Consider the following 22,198-nt stretch of genomic DNA (forward strand, 5'->3'; position numbering starts at 1 on the left):
CTTTCCTTTTTATCTCCAGAGAGGGAAGGGAAATTGTATCTTTCTATTCCTTAGAGAAACAAACAACCAATTTGAGAACCTATTGAATGCTTCCCATAGTAAGATCACGTTCAAGAAACTAAAAATAACAGAAATAACAATCCTAAACCCAAGCTGTATTAAATTCCCTTACTTTGGAAATTACATGAAAGAGAGCATGTTTGTCAGGCTGGCTGTACTTCTCCCATGCTTAACTGGAGTCATTGGTGATTGTGTGAAGCTTGTTAGGCATGGGACACTAAATGTACTGTTTCTGTGCAAGCCTTTCCAAATACAGGCCCAGTTACTGCTGTTCAGGATCATTACATTTAATGTTTAACCTGGGGAAAATGAGAAATGTTTTCCTTCTGCTTCCCAGGAATGCTAGCAAATGAGGAAATTGCTGTTACAAGGAAACTTTTATTTTTATTCTCTGCCTGTCCTTCCTCTGTTGAAAGGGCTTTTCTATGTTTGATGTGCAACAGAGACACATCTGTAAACAGATGAGTGAAACAATTTCTAAATTTCAGAAGAGTTGCATGTAGTACTGTTGCCAACTTTAAGGAAATAATCTGGAGGGAGGGGGGAAAAATGGAAGGACAGGTGCTGAGCTCTGCTCTCTGGGGACAGCGACAGGACCCGAGGGAACGGCATGGAGCTGGGACAGGGGAGGGTCAGGCTGGGGCTTAGGGAAAGGTTCTGCACCCAGAGGGTGGTCGGGCACTGGGACAGGCTCCCCAGGACAGTGGTCACGGCACCGAGCTGCTGGAGTTCAAGCGTTTGGACAATGCTCTCAGACACTTGGTTTGGTTTTTGGGTGGTCCTGTGTGGAGCCAGGGTTTAGACTTGATGATCCTTGTGGGTCCCTTCCAACTCAGGATATTCTATGATTCTATGATATTGTTTATTGGAAATGCTTGCCAATTGCTCTGTTTTCCTCTAATATATTTGACTCGGTTTTGATCTACTTTTGTTCTTTCCCATTTCCTGCCCTCAGGACATAGTTGTGCTGGTATTGTTATGGGTCTGGAGAGACTCCCCAGAGAATCATTAATTTCTTGGAAAAGTGCCCTGTGGAAGTCACATCTGCAGGAGAATCTGATGATCAATAAGAAAGAAAATCGCTGTTTTCTTGGCTGGCAGGAGGAGAGAGAGGCCTTTTGTGAGTCAGAGTGTGCAATTACAGCACTCATGGGAAGACAGTAGCAGAGAATTATATAGGAAAACTGAGCCTAGAGGAAGCCTCTCAAAGGAATATCAGACTGAAAATGAAGGGGATGACTTATATCTAAACAGGTAAAAGTCAGACAGAAAAAAAAAATAATAATAAAAAAAATAAAAAAAGCATGGTAACTATGAGGCATTCCAAACAAAACTAGCAGAAAAAGAGCAAGCTGAAAAAAGAAGGAAAAAAATAATTACCAACTGTCTTGTTATATTCCAAAGTTTCAGCTTCTGGAGTTTGGGGTTTGTTGAGAATCTTAACCCTTTGCGTTTGACCGTAAGCATTAACTTTTATTTCAAACCTGAAAGAGAGGCTTATGGAGCTTTGATCCTAAAAGTTTCAGGTAATAGTAAGGCAGTTAAAACAAAAAACAGGTGGGATTTGTGTATATACTTACATTTCATCTAGAAACCTTTACAAAGACATCAGAGAAAAAATATTTTAAAATTTATTTCTAAAACAATGCAATGATTTTAGGAGTTGCTGTAAAGGGTTTTGATTTATTTGATCTATATAGCTTTTATGAACAAAAACCTACTGGAGTTATTTCTGAAAGTGTATTTTAAAATTTCATTTAGAGTGTCTTTGCAGGGGAAAAAAAGGAGTATCTATCTGCTCTGCTCTGAGAAAGACCTACTAAAATTTTCCTCTTGGGCTGTAAGAAAAAAAAAAAAGTCATCATACTGAAAGAAAACAAGTACAAGTACAAGAAAACTTCTCTTGAGTATGTGAGAGCAGCAGGGTTAAGAGATAGACGGGTCTTGATGCTCCTAGTCCTGTGTGTAGGCGTGCTTTTTTCATACTGCTGTGACTTTGCAGGTTCAGCTGTGCCCAGGCACTGTTTTCCATCATGTCTCAGAGAAAGGAGAAGTTTAGAGGTAGGGCTGCTGTTGTTAAGAGGTCTTTGAACTGTCTCCCTACGCTTGTTTTAGTGATTTGGGATGCCATGTATCAGGAGTTAAGTTTTCCTCCTCCAATGTTAAAATGTTTGCATTTTCTTCTTTCTTTAGTACCTGGAGATGTATTCTTTGAGAAGGCGGATGAACCATCTTACTCCTGCAACCCCTCAGTAAGGAATGATACTTGCATTCACTTGTATCTGAGAGTGCTGCACCACCTCAAACAGTAAAGTACGTGTTTATGGTGGTTTTACCCTGCTACGTAGCTGAGCTCCACCACAAGCTCAAAGGGAAAGGGGGAGAAAATATGATGCAAAGGGCTCAAGGGTTGAGATAAGGATGGGGAGATCACTTAACAGTGATCATCACAGGCAGCACAGACTCAGCACAGGGAGTTTAATGTAATTTATTGCCCACCACTAACAAGGTAGAGCAGTCAGAAACCAAAAGGAAACCAAAAGCACCTTCCCCCATTCATTGTCTTCCACCTTCTCCCCCTGAGTGGCCCAGAGGAATGGGGAATGAGGGCTGCTGTCAGTCCCTGGCGCTTTGTCTCCCTGCTCCACGTGGGGTCCCACAGGCAGCAGCTCTTCAAGCACTGCTCCCACATGGCTCCGTCCCACGGGGTCCATCCCCCAGGAGCAAACTGCTCCAGCATGGGTCCCCCACGGGTGGGCGGCAGCTCCCCCCAGCCCCCCTGCTCCTGCGTGGGCTCCTCTCCACGGGTTGCAGCTCTGGCCCGGGGCCTGCTCCTGCAGGGGCTCTCCATGGGCTGCAGCCTCCTCCAGACCACATCCACCTGCTCCACCAGGGCTCCTCCACCCATGGGGGGGCTGCAGAGTGGATATCTGCTCCATGTGGGACCCATGGGCTGCAGGAGGACAGCCTGCTCCACCAGGGGCCTCTCCACAGGCCGCAGGGGAATTGCTGCTGTGTGCCTGGAGCACCTCCTGCTGCACTCACCTGGGGGGCTGCAGTGCTGGGTCTCTCTCTCAGCAGATGTAGATCAGCAGGGTTTTTTTGTTTGTTTGTTTGTTTGTTTGTTTGTTTTCTCTTTCTTCAATCCACTCCCACAGAGGCCCAACCAGCATCGCTGACTGGCTCAACTCTGGCCAGCTCTGGGTCCCTTTTGGAGCTGGCTCTGATCTGACAGCTGCTGGACTCTGACACAGAGGTAACTTGTATAACTCAGCTGCTAGCAAACCATTCCATTTGTTGATTATCCATTTCTGTGTGGAGAGTGATATATATGTTTTAATCATTGTTTTTAATACAGTTGTGCAGTGCAGCCTATGCATTAGTATTTAGTGAATGTGATGCTGTAACTAGCATCTGAAAAATGGCTGAGTCTGATACAGTTTTTAAAAGCCTCCTAGGACACAACTTACGAGGGACTGCCTTGTCTCTAACTGCATTCTCTTCCTTCTCACAGGCGGCTGTTACTATACTTGGCTTAAATAGGCTTTCGCCAATTTTTGTCCACTGATAATGTACTTAGTGCCACCTTGGGGAAAGACAACTTGAGATTTTGTATAAAACCACAGTTCCATCTTTTGGACCGGCTCCTTGGAAGTACTTGCCCTTTTAATTTGGAGATGGTCACTCCCTGCACTGTGTCTTGCACTCTGGGCACCCCTTGGAACAAGCTGATACAGATTCTGGGGACTCCTAGAAGTACACAGCCGATTTTGATCTCTGAGAATACAGAAACTGGCACATCTACCCTATTATGTCTGTAATCCTGTACCAAGCTTTCATTGAAGCATATTTCTTATGTTTGCCAAGATGCAGCTGTACTCTGAAACAGGCAAAAATTTTGCATTTTTTAAACAACTATAGTATTGGGTGACAGTTAATTAACAACTGGAAGTTAGCACACTGTTAACTTCCATGAAAAAATCAAAAATTTTCACTACAGAAATAAAAACTGTTGCTCTTGTGAAAGAGCCACCACAACTGCATCTCTCTGGGTTACTACGAAGAGTTTATGGGCACTGAACATAGGGCAATTTTTTCAACTACCTGGTGCCTGCTAAAAGAGCTCTGACAGGACTGCTGTTCAACCATACTGTATAATGCTATTTTTTTCTTTACCTCAGTAACTTGTCCTTTGTATTGTCTTGTACAGATGTCTATATTACTTTATTGCTGCCTATTTATATGTCTGTCATTCAACTTGTTTTAAGACTTCTCTAATCTATTATATGAGTAAGCTGGGTTTAAAATATTAGGGTAGTGCATATGCAGTCAGTGGTACACAGTAGTAACATTGCTCTGTGTGTAAATCACTTCACAGCAGAAACTAATAAACTCGCTTTTATTAAATCAGCTAATCACAATTGTTGAGTTACAAAATTCACTTCATCAATAGTAATGTTAAATATTAAATACAAATGTAAAACAGCTGTGCAGTGTTCTAAAATAGAACAAAACTTTTTGTGTTTGAGGGGCAAAATATCTGACCCAGATTTTTTTTTTTTTTATTAAGACCACAGGTCTGCATTTACCAACTATATCTAGTTGTTGTTGAGTTGAAGACATATTAGAAAGCAAACTACAAATTAAGGAATTGAATTTCATCCAGACATGACAGCAAGCAGTGAGTTTCTGTGCCACTTAGGAGATAATCAATAAAAGCCTTGATCCATGTTAAGTAGACCAGTGATTATTAAAAACCAAAAACACCAGCAATTGTCTTGAAAGTGTGCAATGGCTGAAAAATTTTGTTCATGTGTCTTCCACATCTGCTACCATAGCCTCAACTGCATTCCAATCCAGTTTGCTGAGGATACTCTCTGTGCTTTCAGAAACATCATCGGTGTTGTTAACGCCAACAGGAGAGAAACTAGCAGTATGATGTGCAGAGTCCTGTTGGAGGAAAAGAAGATGAGCTGAAACGCTGCGTATCATTCTTGGACAAATCCCATCCATACACTTTGAACAGAGAACCACATTTTAAGTACGGCAGAAGTAAACAAAGGACCAGGGCTACACAGCAGGTATCACAACGTTCCTACAACAAGCAGACCTCTTACCTGAAACAAGGTGTCATGAGTATCTTGAAGTATTCTTTGGATGTCGTCAGGCACAGTCCAAGGGCTTTCTATATCTCGATCAGACTCATGATCAAGATCTTCTGTCTGAACTGCTGTGGCAACATGTGGAGGCTTTTGTTTTGGTGTTCTGCTCACTCTGTGCTCAGCAGCTGAGGAGAAAACAAACCAACAATAACATTGTAACATTTCTTCCTATTTTGCATGTCTATAAACTACTCCAAGAACAGAAGCTCTAAGTTCTAAGAAGTGAAAATGTGTGTAAGCGCACGTAACAACAGTATGCTGTTTGATCTTGAACTGATGTGGAGGCTAGAAGATGCTGCTGACCCCTCCAAGGCTCACCCTGTCTTTCCAGTGCAGAACGTGAAGTTGAGTAAGACTACAGTAGTAGCATCCAGATTCTGAAGTGCAATCCCTCAAAAGGGACATTGCTCCTTATTTAGCAGAGGACTAAAACTACATACAACTCAGACTTTAAATAAAAAAAATACACGCACCTTAGTAGACAGAGTTCTAGTGAAACCCTTAGCAGCGATGAGATGTATCAGAGAAACACAGTCAAGAAGGTGACATGAAATCAGAGACAGATCAACTTTTAGAATGAGCTTAAAGAGAGTGTTTGAACAGAGAATGATTTTCCACAGATGAGTGAATGATTTAGGAAAAATGCCTTGTTGCTTTGCCACTGCTTCTCTCCCTTTCCTGCACTGACAACAAATAAACTGGCATGTGGCTAGCCTAATAGGTTCTCTATTTTGCCACTATCCTAACTCTGGTGTAGGCTAGAATGAAATCTACCCACAGTATTTCCTTAGTTTCAGACTTAATAAACTCTTTCCTGAATCTTGTTCTGTCTTTTCAGAAATTCTGCTTGTGTAATCGAGTCTTGCATATTTTAAAGAATGTGATTAGGAGGAAACATTTATGTGAAGAAACTCTTCTGTGGATCCAGACCTATGCAGAAAGCATAGGTCTTTCCTATAAAGGAAAAAGGATCACTACAATTTTAAAAATTTATATTTTTTAAAGCAAGTTCAGTCCAATTCTTCCACTAACATTATGTCAACAAAAACCTGAAAACAAACCTCAAACAGATAAGCTACGGAGGGACAGCAAAGAGAATTCTTAGTTTACAGAGCTCAGAAAGTAAGCAGGATAGAAAGGTAAGGAATTAGCACAATATCTGTATACTGTACTGCTAATGCTCTGTGGGTTTTAGTTGAAAAAAAGAGCCGAGTCTCATGTTTTCCTAATGACTGTTTCAGGGAATCACTGAAACCCGGCACATATGCTTTAGGAATCTTGAAACTGCCATCTGGCTAAAACCTTTCAGAAGATTAACAGGGGCAATTAAAATATTTCATAAACCCCAACTAAAAACTGTTTGTATGTGGCAAAAAAAGGAACTTTCATTTTTGTAAAAGTAATGCTGTATCTGAGGCCTCTGTTGTGTAAATCCTATCCAGGCATGCACATGTATCTTATTTTTCCACTGCATTATGTAGCTGAACAGCACTATGTAATTTTGTAACTTACAGCATCTGGAATTAACAGGACAGTTTGCAGTATTTCTCATTTTTCCTCTGACTGTACTTTTCTGTAAAAGTATAGTTCCATGTCCTGGAAATACAAAGGAACATTTCCAGTATTAGATGCAATAGGCCAAATCTACCCAAAGATGCTTCAAAATTTTCATCTGTGAAATTGCTTCCTGGATTACACAGTACTCTTGCTATAGCAAAATTAAGCTATTTTGGATTTAGAAAGAGATGACAAGGAAAGGTAACATCTATCATTTGAAATGTCAAAGAGAACACACCTTCAAAATACCGAGGACAAGAAACTGCCAGCACTTTGAGTATGATTTTCTACATGGGTATTAAAACTCCTCACTACCAAAATCCAGTAGTCACTTTTAAAAAGATCTGCAGTATGTGCCTTCATTAAGGCAGTTCTGTTCTTACCCTTAGGCTGTTTTAAACCAAGAGTTGGGGTGAAATGGTGATCTTTTTGGCCAAAGCTGGGTTTGGCAGCAGCTCTGCTCCTTTCTGAAAGAACATGACTCTTTGGATGCCCTCTAAAGCAAGAAAAAGAATACAACACACACAAATATGTACCGTTTATTATTCATCCACACAAACTGCATCTCACAGAGCATATTAAGACAAGGCAGAAAGGGCACACAAATCACAGCCCAGTTAGCTGAGCTCTGTCAACATTACACAGTGCTTGTTGGGCCAGTAAGCCCCAACAGAGTCCAAAGTGCAGTGAAGACAACCAAATTAGCTTTACAAAGAACCAGTTTAGGTCTAACAAAAAACTTTAATTTAACAGAAGTTACTGCCATTCCTAAGGTGGCTTTCTGTATGACTTCCCATAGCGCTTCTGATTTTGGTAGGGCTGGTACCATTAAACCATTACACACCAGGAGGCTCTGTACAGCACTGACTACATTCAGATGAATGATCTATCCTGGAACTTTACCTATTTAAAAAGAATGCAGAAATATTCCAGAAATAAGTCCAGAATTTACAGGATTATCTGAACTGTACCCATTTCCTCCTATTAGTCTGGAAAACAAAGTTGTAGAGGTAGAAAAATAATACTGCAATATACACCTGTATGATGTACCAAGTCCAGAGGAGAAACAAAGATGCTCGGAGAACTGGAGCACCTCTCCTGTGTAGACAGGCTGACAAGTTGGGGTTGTTCAGCCTGGAGAAGAGAAGGCTCCGGGGAGACCTTACAGAGGCCTTCCAGTACCTAAAGGGGGCCTGCAGGAAAGCTGGGGAGGGACTCTGTCAGGGAGCGGAGTAACAGGACAAGAGAGAATGGCTTTAAACTAAAAGAGAGTAGATTTAGATTAGACACTAGGAAGAAATTATTTCCTGTGAGTGTGGTGAGGCACTGGAACAAGTTGTCCAGGGAAACTGTGGCTGCCCCATCCCTGTAAGTGCTCAAGGCCAGGCTGCATGGGGCTTTGGGCACCCTGGTCTGGTGGGAGGTGTCCCTGCCCATGGCAGGGGGTTGGAGCTAGATGGTCTTTAAGGTTTCTTCCAACCCAAACCATTCTGTGATTCTCTATATATGTGACATTGAAGCCATCAAGAAGAATATATTTACCAATTTGTAATACTCATACATCACCATCTCTTCAGAAGGTAATAAGGACCTGTGTTCAAAACAAAGAATAACTAAAACTCTAGACAAATTGATGTCCTAAACTAAAAAGGAAGACAGTAAATTAAGAGTTTACCAAAACACTAATTTATTTAGTCTATGTGTGTGCACAGTAGTATTTCTGTTTTCTTCTTGCTTGTTACTGGATGCTACTGAGATCATTACCTATGTTATTGGGTATATTCCAGGTACCTGATTGCTGCTGAGTGGAACGGGTTAGGACATTGACTATAGCTCTGACTCTAGAGCTGGCTCATTCTGTGCTCCAAAAGGCATTTTTAAGGCTCCCTCCAGGATTTGCTCTGGCACTTTTAAGAAGATACAGGAAGCCAAGACTCCTCTGATCCAGCCAAAGTGTATCTTTGATTCTGCCAGAACATAAAGCTTCTCTCATGCTAATCCCTATAACAAGCACTACAGGTTGCAGACAAACGTGAAGCCAAAAACATTAGTATACGGTTAATGCTTAAAATTCATTACCCTCTAGCAGTCATCATGTGCCTTTTTTTACACTCTTGAGGTGATCTTGTCGTGGACAATGGTCTGTGTTCACTTGCAGGTAACACCAATGTTTCAGATAACATTTCATTCATCAGAGAAAGTGCTTGTGACACTCTCATACTGTGATGTTCAGATAACAGCACTCTGTGGAAAAATGGAACCATGATATTATGTATTAACTCGTATTACCACTCATTGTTCCTTCCCATAGCAGGGAGGTTGGAACTAGATGATCTTTAAGGTCCTTTCCAACCGAAAGCATTTTATAGTTCTATGATTTAACTGCAGCTGGGTTGTGAGGCTTGTAAGTCTACTTTGTAACAAAAAAAAAAAAGTCATATTTTTACAGTTTCAGAGAACATGTACTAACCCTTTCAAGATAATCTGCAAAAAGCTAAAGCATTTATTAATAATAGTTTTGACAGAAAGCATGAGTCAGTGTTGCCAAAATCATGTATGTATGTATGTATACATATATGCATATATGTACATACATATAAATAAATAAATAAATATACATGTTTGGAAAGTGAAAAATACAGGCAAGGATGAAAAGTATTCAGACATGTCCTAAATAGTAATGCAGACATGAATTGTTTGCACTGTTTGTTGAAATTCCATTTGTCTCTGAAATTTCACACAGACAAGGTAGTTAAAACTACCTCTTCTTAGGACTAGAAAATTGGTAATAAGAATTCCAAAAGTTACCTATATAGCAACTTACTTGTCTTTTTCTTCCTTCTTCTTCCTGAATATTTTAATATCCTTTGAAGTAGGACTACAATGCTGTGGAAGAAAGTACAACAATCATTAACTTATTTTGTATTGTGGTCTCATTCCATTCCGTCAATCTCAAAATTTAAATCTACCTGACCTGAAAGTTACCGTTTAAAACACTCTCCAGAATGAAAAACAATGTGAAAGCATATGGCCCTAACCATGGGATTCAGTTAAGATTGCCCCTATAAACTTCCAAGCTCTAAAAATACATTGAAAGCCTGCAGTTCCACATTCCATAGCTCATGCCTTAATCCTAAAATGTCATCCCTGTCAGGCCCAAAATTTGTCCTTGCACTCAGCTTCCTAAAAACCAGTTATTTTCTTGAAAGTAATTAATTTAAAAAATCAGGACAGGGTTGCACTTTGTTCTGTTTGCTGGAGTACAATTAAAAACAAACAAACAAACAAACAAAAAAAAAAAAACAAACAGAACTGAGACTTTGTCCATCTAATGAATTCCAGGGAAAAGTCTGTAATGGAAGCACCAAGTATATATTTACGGGTTGACTACACAGGAGAGGGAGAGAAGTACAGGTAAGACAATGCACATTTTCTTTGCATCACTTCTTTTCACACATGTACAAAAGAGAAGTCTGGGACAACTCTGATGACACCTGCTATTGCTTCTTACCATCAATAGAAAACCATGTATTAAAGGGGAAGTCTTTGCATGTTACATATTTGCTCCTCAGGAGTTAAACCTAGCATAGCTTCACCCTGAAAGAATTTACAGCAAGTTTATCAGTAAAAAGTATGGGATGCAATTGCTAGTGCTAGGTTTCATCTCCTATAAACCTGGAGACTCCCTCTACTCAGTTGTGTCTTTTCAGGTCCTGAAAGTATCTAGGTGACAAATGCTTTTTTTATGACTTAATACAGGTTGGGAAACTATTTCTGAACTACTTTTAACCTTTGTTTTCTTCAGTTATTCCAGCACAGTGCAGCTCTGAAGAGATGCATCACACCATAAATGTGATTCTATTAATTAAAATTAAAAAAAAAAAAAAATCTGGAAGGGAAGGAATTGTTTTCTGAGCCTGTGTTGAAAACAGCCTTTGAGAAAGAAAATCCATTAAATACTTAAGATGGTCTGACATTTCTGCTGACCCTCCGTAATTGCACAAATATGTGTGTGTATTAAGGACAAGGATGGCTGACCTCAATATTTTATCACTGTCTCATTGTCATAACAGATGTTACCTTTTGAACTCTGTTTTTTAAACTCATTGTTTTTTGTGTTTTTTTTTTTTTTTTTTGTGGAGTGGTGGTATATGAAACAAGACTTAAACATATCTTCATAACTCCTGTAGCTCCCAGTCCCTAACAAAATGCATCTTTTATTGGTGAATGTTAAAGCTGTCTCCATTACAGTTAGTGGTCAACAAAGCCTGAATCTTGACCTTGGGGTCAGGTCATAATTGCCACCAACATTACGGAAGACTGTGAGGAATTGTGGTGCATTTGCTCACTGATCACTTCTAACATGCATACAGCCAGTTGCAATAAAATAAAATGTATACAAAAAGCAAAATTAAAATGGGGAAAAAATACTGACAGCCTTTATCTAACCTAATCTGAACAACTATGCAATATATAACAGTTACTCTTTAAGATACCCGTTGTTCCTACCATATTCTTTCTTAAATTGAATGGATTATGCTCTTTCTGTCTTTGTTCATCAAGTTTCTTCACATATTCTCTCATTCTTTCCCTTTGCTTTCTTTTCATCCATGCTCGTATCTCTTTCTTCTCCTTTTCTGTTTTTTTAGAATGTCCGGTAGCAGAATCATGAATCCTGAAAGCACATGTATATGAGAAATAACCTAGCATGTTCTTTAAATTGCAAACAATGACAACCACACATGACAAAAAAATACTGCAATCCATTCAAAATTCTGACTCAATTCTGAAATTTCCCAGATGGGAAACTCTTCTGTAAAATTCTACTTCATATAAATATTGGTATGCAAGTAATTTCCAAGATGTTTCCTAAAACTTTTCTTCTCTTTGGTAGTTGCATTCAGACAATAGCACTGAAATGGTTGAGGAGATGTTGACTACATCAAGGGTAGAGAGGCCTTGCAGAGACATCTTGACAAATCAGAGAGCTGGGCAATCCCCAACAATATGGAAGTTCAACAAGAGCAAGTGCCGGATCCTGTACCTGGGACAAGGCAACAACCCTGGATGCATGTATGCACTTGTGGGACGAGAGGCTGGAGAGCAGCCCCGCAGAAAGGGATCTGGGGGTTCTCATCAACATCAAGTTGAACATGAGCCAGCAGGGTGCCCTGGCAGCCAAAAGGACCAAACATGCCCTGGGGTGCATCAGGCACAGCACTGCTAGCTGGCTGAGGGAAGGGATTGTCCTGCTCTGTTCTGCACTGCTTCAGCCTCACCTCCAGTACCGTGTCTGGTTTGGGTGTCACAGTATAGGAAGAACATAAAACTGTTAGAGAGTGCCCAAAAGAGGGGCACTGTTAGAGAGTGCCCAAAGGAGGGCTGCAGGGGAGGTGAAGGGTCTGCAGGGCAAAGTGTATGGGCGGCTAAGGCCTCTTGGTTTGTTCAGCCCAGAGCAGAGCAGGCTGAGGGGAGGCCTCATGGCGGCCTGCAGCTCCCTCACGAGGGGAGCGGAGGAGCAGGCGCTGAGCTCTGCTCTCTGGGGACAGCGACAGGACCTGAGGGAACGGCACAGAGCTGGGACAGGGGAGGGTCAGGCTGGGGGTTAGGGAAAAGGTCTGCACCCAGAGGGTGGTCAGGCACTGCGACAGGCTCCCCAGGAAAGTAATCATAGCATCAAGCCTGCTGGAGTTAAAGAAATGTTTGGACATGTTATCATCCTCAACAGCTGTAATTTTGCCTTGTAAGGAATTAATATTATAAACAGGAGCAGGAAACAGTTGCAATTTCAATCTATATCAGGAAAGAACACAGATGATTTTATAACTAATAGCCAGAAAGGCAGAGAAATCTCCAGCATGGAGGCAAGAATGACCAGCTCGAGTTCCGAAGCTGCTTTGCCACTGTCAGGAAATTTCTATTTTGTCTATCAGAACTGCTTTAGAAGGCTCCTGTCCTTGGCTGAGCTGATTCTGATGTCTGTAGAGACTTGTACTCCAATTTGTCACTTGCAGAAGGAACTAGTGAGTAGGAAGGAAATAATCTTAAAACCAAGAATTAAAAACAAACAAACAAAACCACAATTGGCACTTTAGACAATAATGGATAGTAAAACAGTGGTCATTAAACAGTTCTATTATGAATGAGTCCCATTGACACCAACTCAACTCACATGCTTGCTTCCATTGTTTACAGGGTGTATGCTATGAGAAGAATAACTGGGGTTAAAATTATTTGACCAACAGATAATGAAAAACAGACATTATTACCTAGAGATTTTCTTAGCTGCCATTTTTGCATCCACTGGAGAGATGTTACCTTCTACTACAACACCACTAATGATGTCAGTAACACCATTCAAATCAGTAATTTGCAAGGGATCTTCTAAAAAACTCAAAGTTAGGCAGCAGAAAAAATGTTACTGATTTGAAATAGAATATGCCTGTAAGAAAAGCTAAAATCCTTCCTATTACGCTCAAAATGAGAATACTCAGGTTATTTTACCAGAATCCTTTAGATCATTTTCTTTCTCCTACATCTGACTGTGTTAGTGCAAACAAGGAATACATTGGTAACATGTATAGATGTGCTATTTTAAAGAAGTTACAAGCTATCACCTTAGCTTCACTGCCAGTATGTGCATTTCCACCAAATTTCTCCCTAAGGTGAATGGGGCAGAATGAGTGAGACCTGACTAACTATTCAAAGATAGGTCTGAATAAATCATCAAGAAACATGGTCCCAGAGACAGACTGCCTGACCTCTACACGGCTAGTACAGAGTAGGCTAAAACTGGCAACTCAGAAAGCCAGGAGCATGTGAAGATGAAGCTGTGGGGTGCTGCCTGTCTCAGGAACCCCAGCTCTCAACTTTCAAACCCAACTCTCTAAGCAAGGATCAGTGCGAGTGAGAGAATGGTTTTACCTAAATTCTGCTCATTTCTACCCTCTCTTTTAATCAGTTGCTTTCAATATAAACTAAATCATATGTAGTTTACCATTACATGCTACAGTAAATTCAAAAGACTCCTTTGGGTAAAATCACCATCTACTAAAATTTATTGCCTCATACGTATCCTCCACGTTATGCAATCACTCCCTAATCTGCATTCACAGCACAAAACAAGCATTTTGACTTTAAATATTTATATAATATACTCAGGCATTTGTTCTACTGCTATGCTTGAAGAAAAACTTGATAAGGGTAGGTAAGTAACTGAGCAAAATGACCAGGAAGAAAGGGAAGCCAGCTACTGTTTCCTACTGCAAAGCTGAATCTAGAAGATTAAAGCAGTTAGCAACAACAAAAAAAAAAAGTATGTCAGCCCATTTTACCTAATGCATAAGATCAACCCAGTTTTGAAGTCTTCAGTATGATGCTTCACATTTTTGATACAGTAACTCCCCAAAAACTTTCTAGTGAGAGCTTGCCTCAGTAGATGACTATTAGCAGCAGTTACATGCACTCATTCAAAACCAGTATTCTGCAGATAGGAGGAATAATAAACGTGCATAGACATTAGCAGCATCTACATTAACAGTTCTGTTACTTGCAACTAGAAAGCAACTTTCAATGCTTCTGCAGATTTCGTGTTAAACACATGTAACAGGCACTGCTGACGTCAGAACAAATGCCTCAAACTAATAAACACAAAAGCTTTCATCCATTTTCAAATAAATGCCTAAATTTTTATGATACAGTTCCACCTGGACAATTCCTTTATTAGTAGTAAATAAATTTTCAACAAAACCAGTGTCAAAATACATACCTATCATCACATAGTTCTCCACTTACGAGAAAGCCTGAAACAGAAACATCCTTTGTTAATAAAAATCTTGCACTTGTACACAGGCTAATAACATATGTTAAACAGCCTGTGGGATAGTATGTATCAAACTGAATGTGCTGACATTAAAAATAAACTAATTACATACTTAGGCCTAATAATCTGTGTGATAGCATGTCATCTACTACCAGATTAGCAGACAGTCATCAGAGAACATTTATTCATTTATTAACTTGACTGACAGAGGTAGTTTTGCTTTGAAGACAAGGGCACTACAGTAAGTTTTCAGCCCTGCCCCAGTGAGGCTAATGAGTTCCAACTAATTGGAACTGATCTGTTCCAATTAATTGTACAACTTTTTATGGAAAATGAATGAGTTCCACTTACCTTAAAAAGCCAGGGTAAGAACTGCTGGAATTCAAGAAATGTCACTAAATAACAGCATGGCTGTCTTGGAAGCAAGAGCACTATCATCTTCCTAAATCAATCAGTAATCTCTCAAAAAATTCCAGTTGCAACTCAGAATCACCTAGAGCTTTCTTAGCTTGCAAGTAACAAGTTTATACTTAAAGAGGAAAACTATAAATGTATTATTTTTTATAAAATTTATGTGTCTGTGAAGATCATTTGATATTTAATTCTGCTATATGCAGATACAGGAACCATGTTTTAACTCTTTATTAAGATGTGACAGTCAAATACATGTTTGTCTGTAAAAAATATATATAATTTTTAGAAGCTTGAAAACAAACAATACAGGCAACATACGGATAAATATGATATCTTACGCTTTTAAACATCAAGAATAGGGAGTACAGATTTTTACTCCTTCTCTAACGCTACTGTAGTCTTCAGACTTGCAAAAATCAACATACTGCCAGTTTGCAAAATGAAATGGGCCCTCATAATATAACATTTTAGGACCTAAACAGTAGTTACCATATAGTGATAACAAAAAACATTTATTTTTCTGATGTGGGCTGGGTTTAATTGAAATTTCATCTCTCAAACACAGAAAGATGCCAAAGATGATAAAGACAGCTTTGGGAGGAATGTATGGGTGTTCTGTGGTACTGTGCCTATTTAAGACTCAGGGTAACACTTAAGTAAATGACTACAAATCAGCACAGTGAAGAGTTTCTGAAAAAGACCTAAAGTTATTCATTTTCTTTCAATAACAGGGTGAAATCAAGTGCAAGTGTAATGCACTGCCAAACTATGTTCATAACTGAGGGATACTGTATTGCCAGGTGACAAATAAACTTATTATCAGTGCACATCCATGAAGCCTATTCTAAATAATGCAATCTAGAAAGGCTGGAAAATATGCTAACCAGAATAACAAATATCCACAAGAATAAACATCCATGAACTGACATTTATGAGCTCACTGGCATTACATAACAGCAACAAGGAAGTACTACAACAGAAAGAAAGGGATTGCTTATTTTTAAATGGAAGAAAAGGGAAAAATAAACTTTAAAAATTATACCAGAAGATGACTTCATGCCACCAGGAAAGTTAGAAGCAGAGGCTGTAGAAGCAGAAGAGCACAATTCCAATGCAGTATAATTGGGTATAGGATGTTCAGGTCTTAAGCTCTCCTTTTCATCACCCCCATCTTCAGAAATCATGGCCCTTACATAATGTTCTGATCCAATGAAAAAAAAGCAATTAATACAGGCCAATGGAAAAAACAAATAAACAAACAAAAAACCCAATCACTTTTATATGTTAGTGGCATATTTAGTTTACGTGTCCAGCCCAAAACAATTTTCAGTTATAATTTTCAACAGCTTAATACACTTACTGAGAGATCAGTCATACCTTCCTATGAAGGTGCTCTACGAGAACTGCAGTATATGTACCAGACCTGCACATACGAACAAAAAGACTAAACTTTGAATTACTTTGTGTAAGGCTAATGGACATCTTAAATATAATCTTATGTATAAATACAGATATAGCCACAATTTAGTTCTACCACTTGGCTTTGCATTAAGTTCGTAAGTAGATTAAACTGTTTTGGTATGAATGTAAAATGGACCTGAAACATGTACCCCTAACACATTCCTCCTTGGCACAGTATAGTATCTGTAAGTAAATATGTAACATATAGTCAATTTTATATTTTTATATATATATATACCTATATATTTATATTATATATATTTATTTATATTTTTATATATATTTGTATTTATCTATCTATAAATATTCAGTGAATCAATCCTAGCAGCCAGTTGAGCTGATATAAGCTTTAAACATAACCAGAAGATATTATAACTACATAGCCACCAGAGAGTCATGTAAAAAGTATTTGCCTTATATACACAGGGAAAACTGAACAAATTTCGTATCCTTTTATATCAGCAAACAAAGCCCTCAAAAGAACCATATTTGATTTTAGGATATAACTGAAATATGTACTATCTTTAAAATCCTTTGCTTAGGTCCTGCATTATGGTTTTGGAAAAGACCAAATGCATTCAAATGTTGTTTCAAAATGTTCAAATATTGTTTCAAATGTTTCAAACATTCAAGCAGTATCCATAATGTTACTCAATTTCTCTACCTTTGTTTTTTTTTCCTCTCTTGTTTTTTTGGTTTTTTTTTTTTCATATTTAGGTAACACTTTTCAGAATTGCATTAAACTTCACGGTTAAAAAAAAAGTAAGTTTAATATACAATCCAAAATTTATTCTCCTTCTGTTGACTGTACACATACCATCACAATTGATACTAGCAACTTCAGAGAATGAAGGATGAGCATTAATGTCTGATTTGGCGGCCATTTCAAAATCTTCTATTATTTTCATTAGCTATAAATGAAACACAAAAACTAAGTAACAATATCATCTCCAAAGCATTTATGAGATTTACATAGCAGATATTCATGCAAAGTTTGCTTTAAATATTTTTTTTCCTCAGAATCTTATAATCATCAGGATTATAGTATTTCAAGTAGATATACTTTGTCTAAAGAGTTTGATCTTCTGGAACATTGCTTTGAGAAAAAGATATGAACTGTATTATTCCTGTGAATTTTTAATCCTATTAATCACATTCTATTTTATAAATAGGTGAACTTTCCTAATATATCTTATCTGGAAAACATAGAAATAAAAATATTTCCACATTCTTCCTAAGTCAGAATTTTCCTGAAGTTGAAAAATAGAAAGTGAAAAATAAAACTGACTAAGCTAAGTTGAGACATTCTACTGATCGTTTTTACAAAGAACAAGTGGAGGAAGGATAGAAGTGATTAAATAATCCAACATAATGTAATAACTGTGTGTAGGTGACACAATGAGGTCCTATATTTCTGTGACTATTTGGGAGAGCAAGCAATGGACACTATTCGTTTGAATTACTATACAAAAAAGATGCTTTGTAATTGCAGAGTGATACTGAATTCATTCTGCATTAAGCCAGGTCTGATGTGCAAAAATCTTTCTTCTTCACTCAGTACATAAAATAAGAACCTATTGGCTCATGCTTAGAACAGTTACTCCCACTTTGCTTTAAATTTGATTAAGAAGTTGAAGTAGTTGAAGTAATATGAAGAAATAATTGCCAATATTCGCAACTTTGCAAATGCGTAAAGTCAGCCCTATCTGAAGTTATAGTCAAATTAAAAACTAGATGTAGAATTAATAAGCCAGAGTCCGTTCAAAAGTTTTAACATCAGACTTTTGTCATGACCTAACAAACTAGTAATACTTGAATTATGTAAGATCATATGAACACATTATGTCCAAAATGCACTTATTTTACATGTATATTTAGATTTATAAGGATATTAAAAATGCAAATATTTGATTAAATCAATGGGAACATTTTCCAGAATTAGTCACATAATATTCTGCAGAGGCAAAACTTTTCCAAACCTTTGATCTCCAACTGAGCCCATAATCTTGTGCTATTTCGCTTTCCCACTTAAAGGGAAATTGACATCACCATTCTGGCCAGCATTTGGATCACTGTAAGCAACCATGTCTACCAACAAATACTAAGTGGAAAAGAACAGTACTTTTTTCTCACTCAATAAATACTATGCAATTTTGAAATATATTATTTGAAAATTTAGATTTTGTCTTTAGTTAAATGAAATAAAAAGTACACCATTTCAGACACAACAGTTAGCAGTCTGAACTCACCATTTTGGTATTTCTGAAATCCTCTTCCATATTTTCTGTTATATTCTGCAGCATCTGTAATTGCATATCCATTTCTTGCTGCTTTGTGGAAAAGTGTTCTTTGTTAACTACTTTAGACAGCAGCCCTGAAGATGGAAAAGTTCTGGCATCCTCATGTACTACGTTCCATGTTACACTGTCTCTAGAAGAAAATGGTTTATCTTCCTTTTGCACTTGGCTTGACGTATCTTTAGGATGATTGTCTAGAAGGAAAAGAGTGCATGAACATCATCAAGTAAACTGCAAACATTTAAGTACTGCAAATAATTAGGCATAGCTGTGCTATACATAGTACATTATAGCAGGCAGGAATCAGCACAAAAGTCAAATTTATAAATGTTTTGATGTATAAGAAAACAAGTAGGAGGTGACTTGGGAAAGGCTGAGTATTTTCTGTAGGGAGGTAAGATATTATAATAAAAATGTGTACCTTTTTTTCTGATTTAAGCATACAATGGTTTACCTTTCTTCTGTAGCGGCTCAGGTGGAATTGCATTAGTAACAGAAGCTGCCCTGTGGTGAAGTTCTGCAGTAGATGGAATTTCAAACTTCTCAATTTGCTCTGTAGTACCTATATCTTCTGCTGACTCAGGTATCATGGGTAAATCATTAAGGACGTCACTATCTTCAATGTCGATCACACTGATATATTCATGTTCACTCTAAATAAGAGCAAGATAAGGAAGAATTATACAGCGTGTGTTTTGAGCAGTACATTTTAATCATTTCCTGTGCTTACTCTTCCCACTTTGAGTTGAGACTTCCTGTTTCAGAGACAAAATGACTACAAACTTCCCCACAGTATTACACAACTGACATAAGACAAATGGTACATTTAAACCATGTTTAAATTGGGCCACTAACCAAGTCAGGTACATCAGGCAGAAAGGATGGTAAAGGTTTCTCCTCCACGTCACTGGGGAACCTCGGGGTTAAATACATGTCTGATGGTAATAACTCAGGGACACTAGATGATTCTATGGGAAAAGAATAATAGTCAGCATTATATTTGCAGTAAAAGCCATGGAACTCTAGAAAACTATTTGGAAATAGGTCTGAATTCTCTAAATGACAAGATAAGCTTTGATTAGCTTTTCTCTTAAATGAGAATAAAAAACATAAATCAATATATTTCTTTAGTGTTTGCTTCTAACAAAATTGATCACTAGTTATTTTTCATTTTGGTGATAAATTAGCAGAAAAATACTCAAATCAGAGTATCGTGCTGCAGTATAAATTGCTATTCATTTCCAATTCTATCTTAAATGGTTAGAAAAAATCACCGTATCTTGACTTGATCCAAAGAACTGACACTACTTGGCTAGAAAGACATCTAATTAGCTATTTGCAAAGTATGTTATGTAGTAAAATAATCTTCCAAATGGAACAATGCTGCTGAATTTTAAAAGAAATGAAAAATAAGTATGTTTATATGCTAGCAGGGGGAAAATATTTAGGTAATTAATCTTATTTAGCACGATTTATCATGGATTTATGATTTTTGTGTGGGCAAAACACAAAACAAAATACATTATTTAGCCCAAAATAAAAATTACCTTCTATTTTGTATTCTACAAACTGAACCGAAATTAGACTGGAGCAAAATTTTGTAAAATTGAGCAGCACTAAAACCAATCTAAAAGCTGTAAAGATACCTCCTAATACACAAATACAAAAGCATAGGTACACTGTACTAAAGAAGATACAGACAAATGTTTCATAAACAGAATTATAATTATTTAATGTTTTGTTGAAAGAAATGGGATAAATTAGAATCTTATCAATACCCTGCATTAAGCTAAATCCTATAAAAAACATGTTAAGATGGTAATATTTTTATAGACTTCCACAGCAACAAATTAAATAGACAAAACCTGAAGCCACACCTGGCATGGGAACAGACGCGGTTGACTCATTTTTTCGAACTTCAGAAACCTCAATTCCAGCACTGATTCCAACATCCTTATATGTTTTGAGCACTTGATAGGGAAAGAAAACAAAATGCATGAATCTAAGGAAGGACACTTATGGCATCATTTGAACTTAATTTCTGATTTACCAGCTCATGATGAAAGGAAAGCTGGGGCGAAGAGGTAGGGAAGCGATTTCAGTCAAATGTGAAACACTGCCTAAAACATATTTAGATAAAGGCCATTTAAAAAGGAACTCTCAGAAAAAGTCACAGCAGAAGTGACTTACAGAAAGCATGTGGAGTCTCTTACACAATTGCATTAGTAACATTTTTATTTATAACTATTTTAGCTAATATTGTTATTTACATTCCAATATCTTATAGTTTAATACATTTTTTTGGTAACAAAACGTTAAAGTCCACATAGGTAGCAATTACCTGGATGAGTATTTGTACTTGCATCGTGAGTTTCTGATGGCTTTTTTTTTGTAGAAGCCATGTAATGTAGCTCTGTTGGAGTAGTAATTGCTTCCTCCAGTTTGTCTAAAATGCAGTAAAACAAAATAGTTGCCTATTAGTGCGTTAATTAGAAATCTATAAAAGCAATGATTACTCTTTCCTAAAGTCCATTGTTTATAGGCATAAATAAAACATTACCACTTATTTTCAAGAAAACTTAAAATACTTCTAGAATCTTCAGGAGAATTATTCTGAGATTACACATAGGAAATGTAGTGATAAGACAAGGAAGAAAGGTTTTGAGCTAAAGAGGGTAGATTTAGATTAGACATTAGGAAGAAATTCTTCACTTAGAGGGTGGTGAGGTACCAGAACAGGTTGCCCAGAGAAGCTATGGATGCCCCATCCCTGGAGATGCTCAAGGCCAGGTTGGATGGGGCTTTGGGCAACCTGGTCTGGTGGGAGGTGTCTGTGTCCATTTTGGGGTGTGTGTGTTAAACTAAATGATCTTTTATGTCCCTTCCAACCAAAGCCATTCTGTGATTCTGTACTTGGTATTAATCTTAAATTTACCCTCTTTTCTCTCTACACCAGTTCCCTAAAACTGACTAACCCAAAAGACAACTGAGTATCTATTGTGTACCTTGAAAAGATTTCCTAGTTTTCTTGGGAAAGAACCCATAAATACACAATGTAGCTTGTATTTCTAAAGACTACACAGTCTGACTTACTAATATTGTATTAATATAGAAATTTTTCTTTGAAATCTAACAAACTTCTGTTCCTTGATTTTTGTAAGCTCTCAAAGTATTACAAGTATTTATACTTGCCTACTGAAATGAAAACATTATCTTGAAGGTGAGAGGTAGATTTTGCTTCTTGATCCTAATAAAAGGAGAAAAAGAATTAACTTAAAAAATAGTTCCTGTCCCAATTAAAGGTTTTCTTGATCCTGTTAATTTTCCAATATACCTCCCCTGAGTAATGATTTTAATAAAATCATTGTAGCATACTTTTCTTACCCTCTTTTTTTTTTCTTCTGATACATTCCTTTTTAGTGGAA

General features: G+C 37.7%; 1 protein-coding gene and 1 long non-coding RNA gene across 5 annotated transcripts in view; one reads left to right on the forward strand and one right to left on the reverse strand.

Annotated features, from left to right (window-relative positions):
- Positions 1–456: 456 nt before the first annotated feature.
- On the forward strand, positions 457–6,046 carry LOC311426683. Its single transcript, XR_014686969.1, has 4 exons — positions 457–525; positions 2,254–2,312; positions 3,219–3,316; positions 4,950–6,046. It is a non-coding gene; the product is annotated as an uncharacterized lncRNA (long non-coding RNA).
- Positions 4,444–22,198, reverse strand: part of CPLANE1 (ciliogenesis and planar polarity effector complex subunit 1) — a 58,701-nt gene continuing 40,946 nt past the window's right edge. For all 4 annotated transcript variants that reach the window (XM_084503216.1, XM_084503217.1, XM_084503215.1 and 1 more), the window contains 16 exons: positions 21,966–22,020; positions 21,115–21,219; positions 20,651–20,743; positions 19,629–19,741; positions 19,228–19,426; positions 18,726–18,967; positions 17,294–17,387; positions 16,058–16,216; positions 14,548–14,581; positions 11,289–11,454; positions 9,604–9,665; positions 8,859–9,023; positions 7,163–7,275; positions 6,735–6,818; positions 5,178–5,347; positions 4,444–5,010 (listed from right to left, as the gene is read on the reverse strand). In XM_084503216.1, coding sequence (XP_084359342.1) covers positions 4,870–5,010; positions 5,178–5,347; positions 6,735–6,818; positions 7,163–7,275; positions 8,859–9,023; positions 9,604–9,665; positions 11,289–11,454; positions 14,548–14,581; positions 16,058–16,216; positions 17,294–17,387; positions 18,726–18,967; positions 19,228–19,426; positions 19,629–19,741; positions 20,651–20,743; positions 21,115–21,219; positions 21,966–22,020 — 1,995 coding nt within the window. In that variant the 3' untranslated portion in view covers positions 4,444–4,869. The remainder of the gene's footprint in view (positions 5,011–5,177; positions 5,348–6,734; positions 6,819–7,162; positions 7,276–8,858; positions 9,024–9,603; positions 9,666–11,288; positions 11,455–14,547; positions 14,582–16,057; positions 16,217–17,293; positions 17,388–18,725; positions 18,968–19,227; positions 19,427–19,628; positions 19,742–20,650; positions 20,744–21,114; positions 21,220–21,965; positions 22,021–22,198) is intronic.

The sequence above is a fragment of the Aythya ferina genome (genome assembly GCF_964211825.1).
Source record: "Aythya ferina genome assembly, chromosome: Z".
Classification (NCBI taxonomy): Eukaryota; Metazoa; Chordata; class Aves; order Anseriformes; family Anatidae; genus Aythya; species Aythya ferina.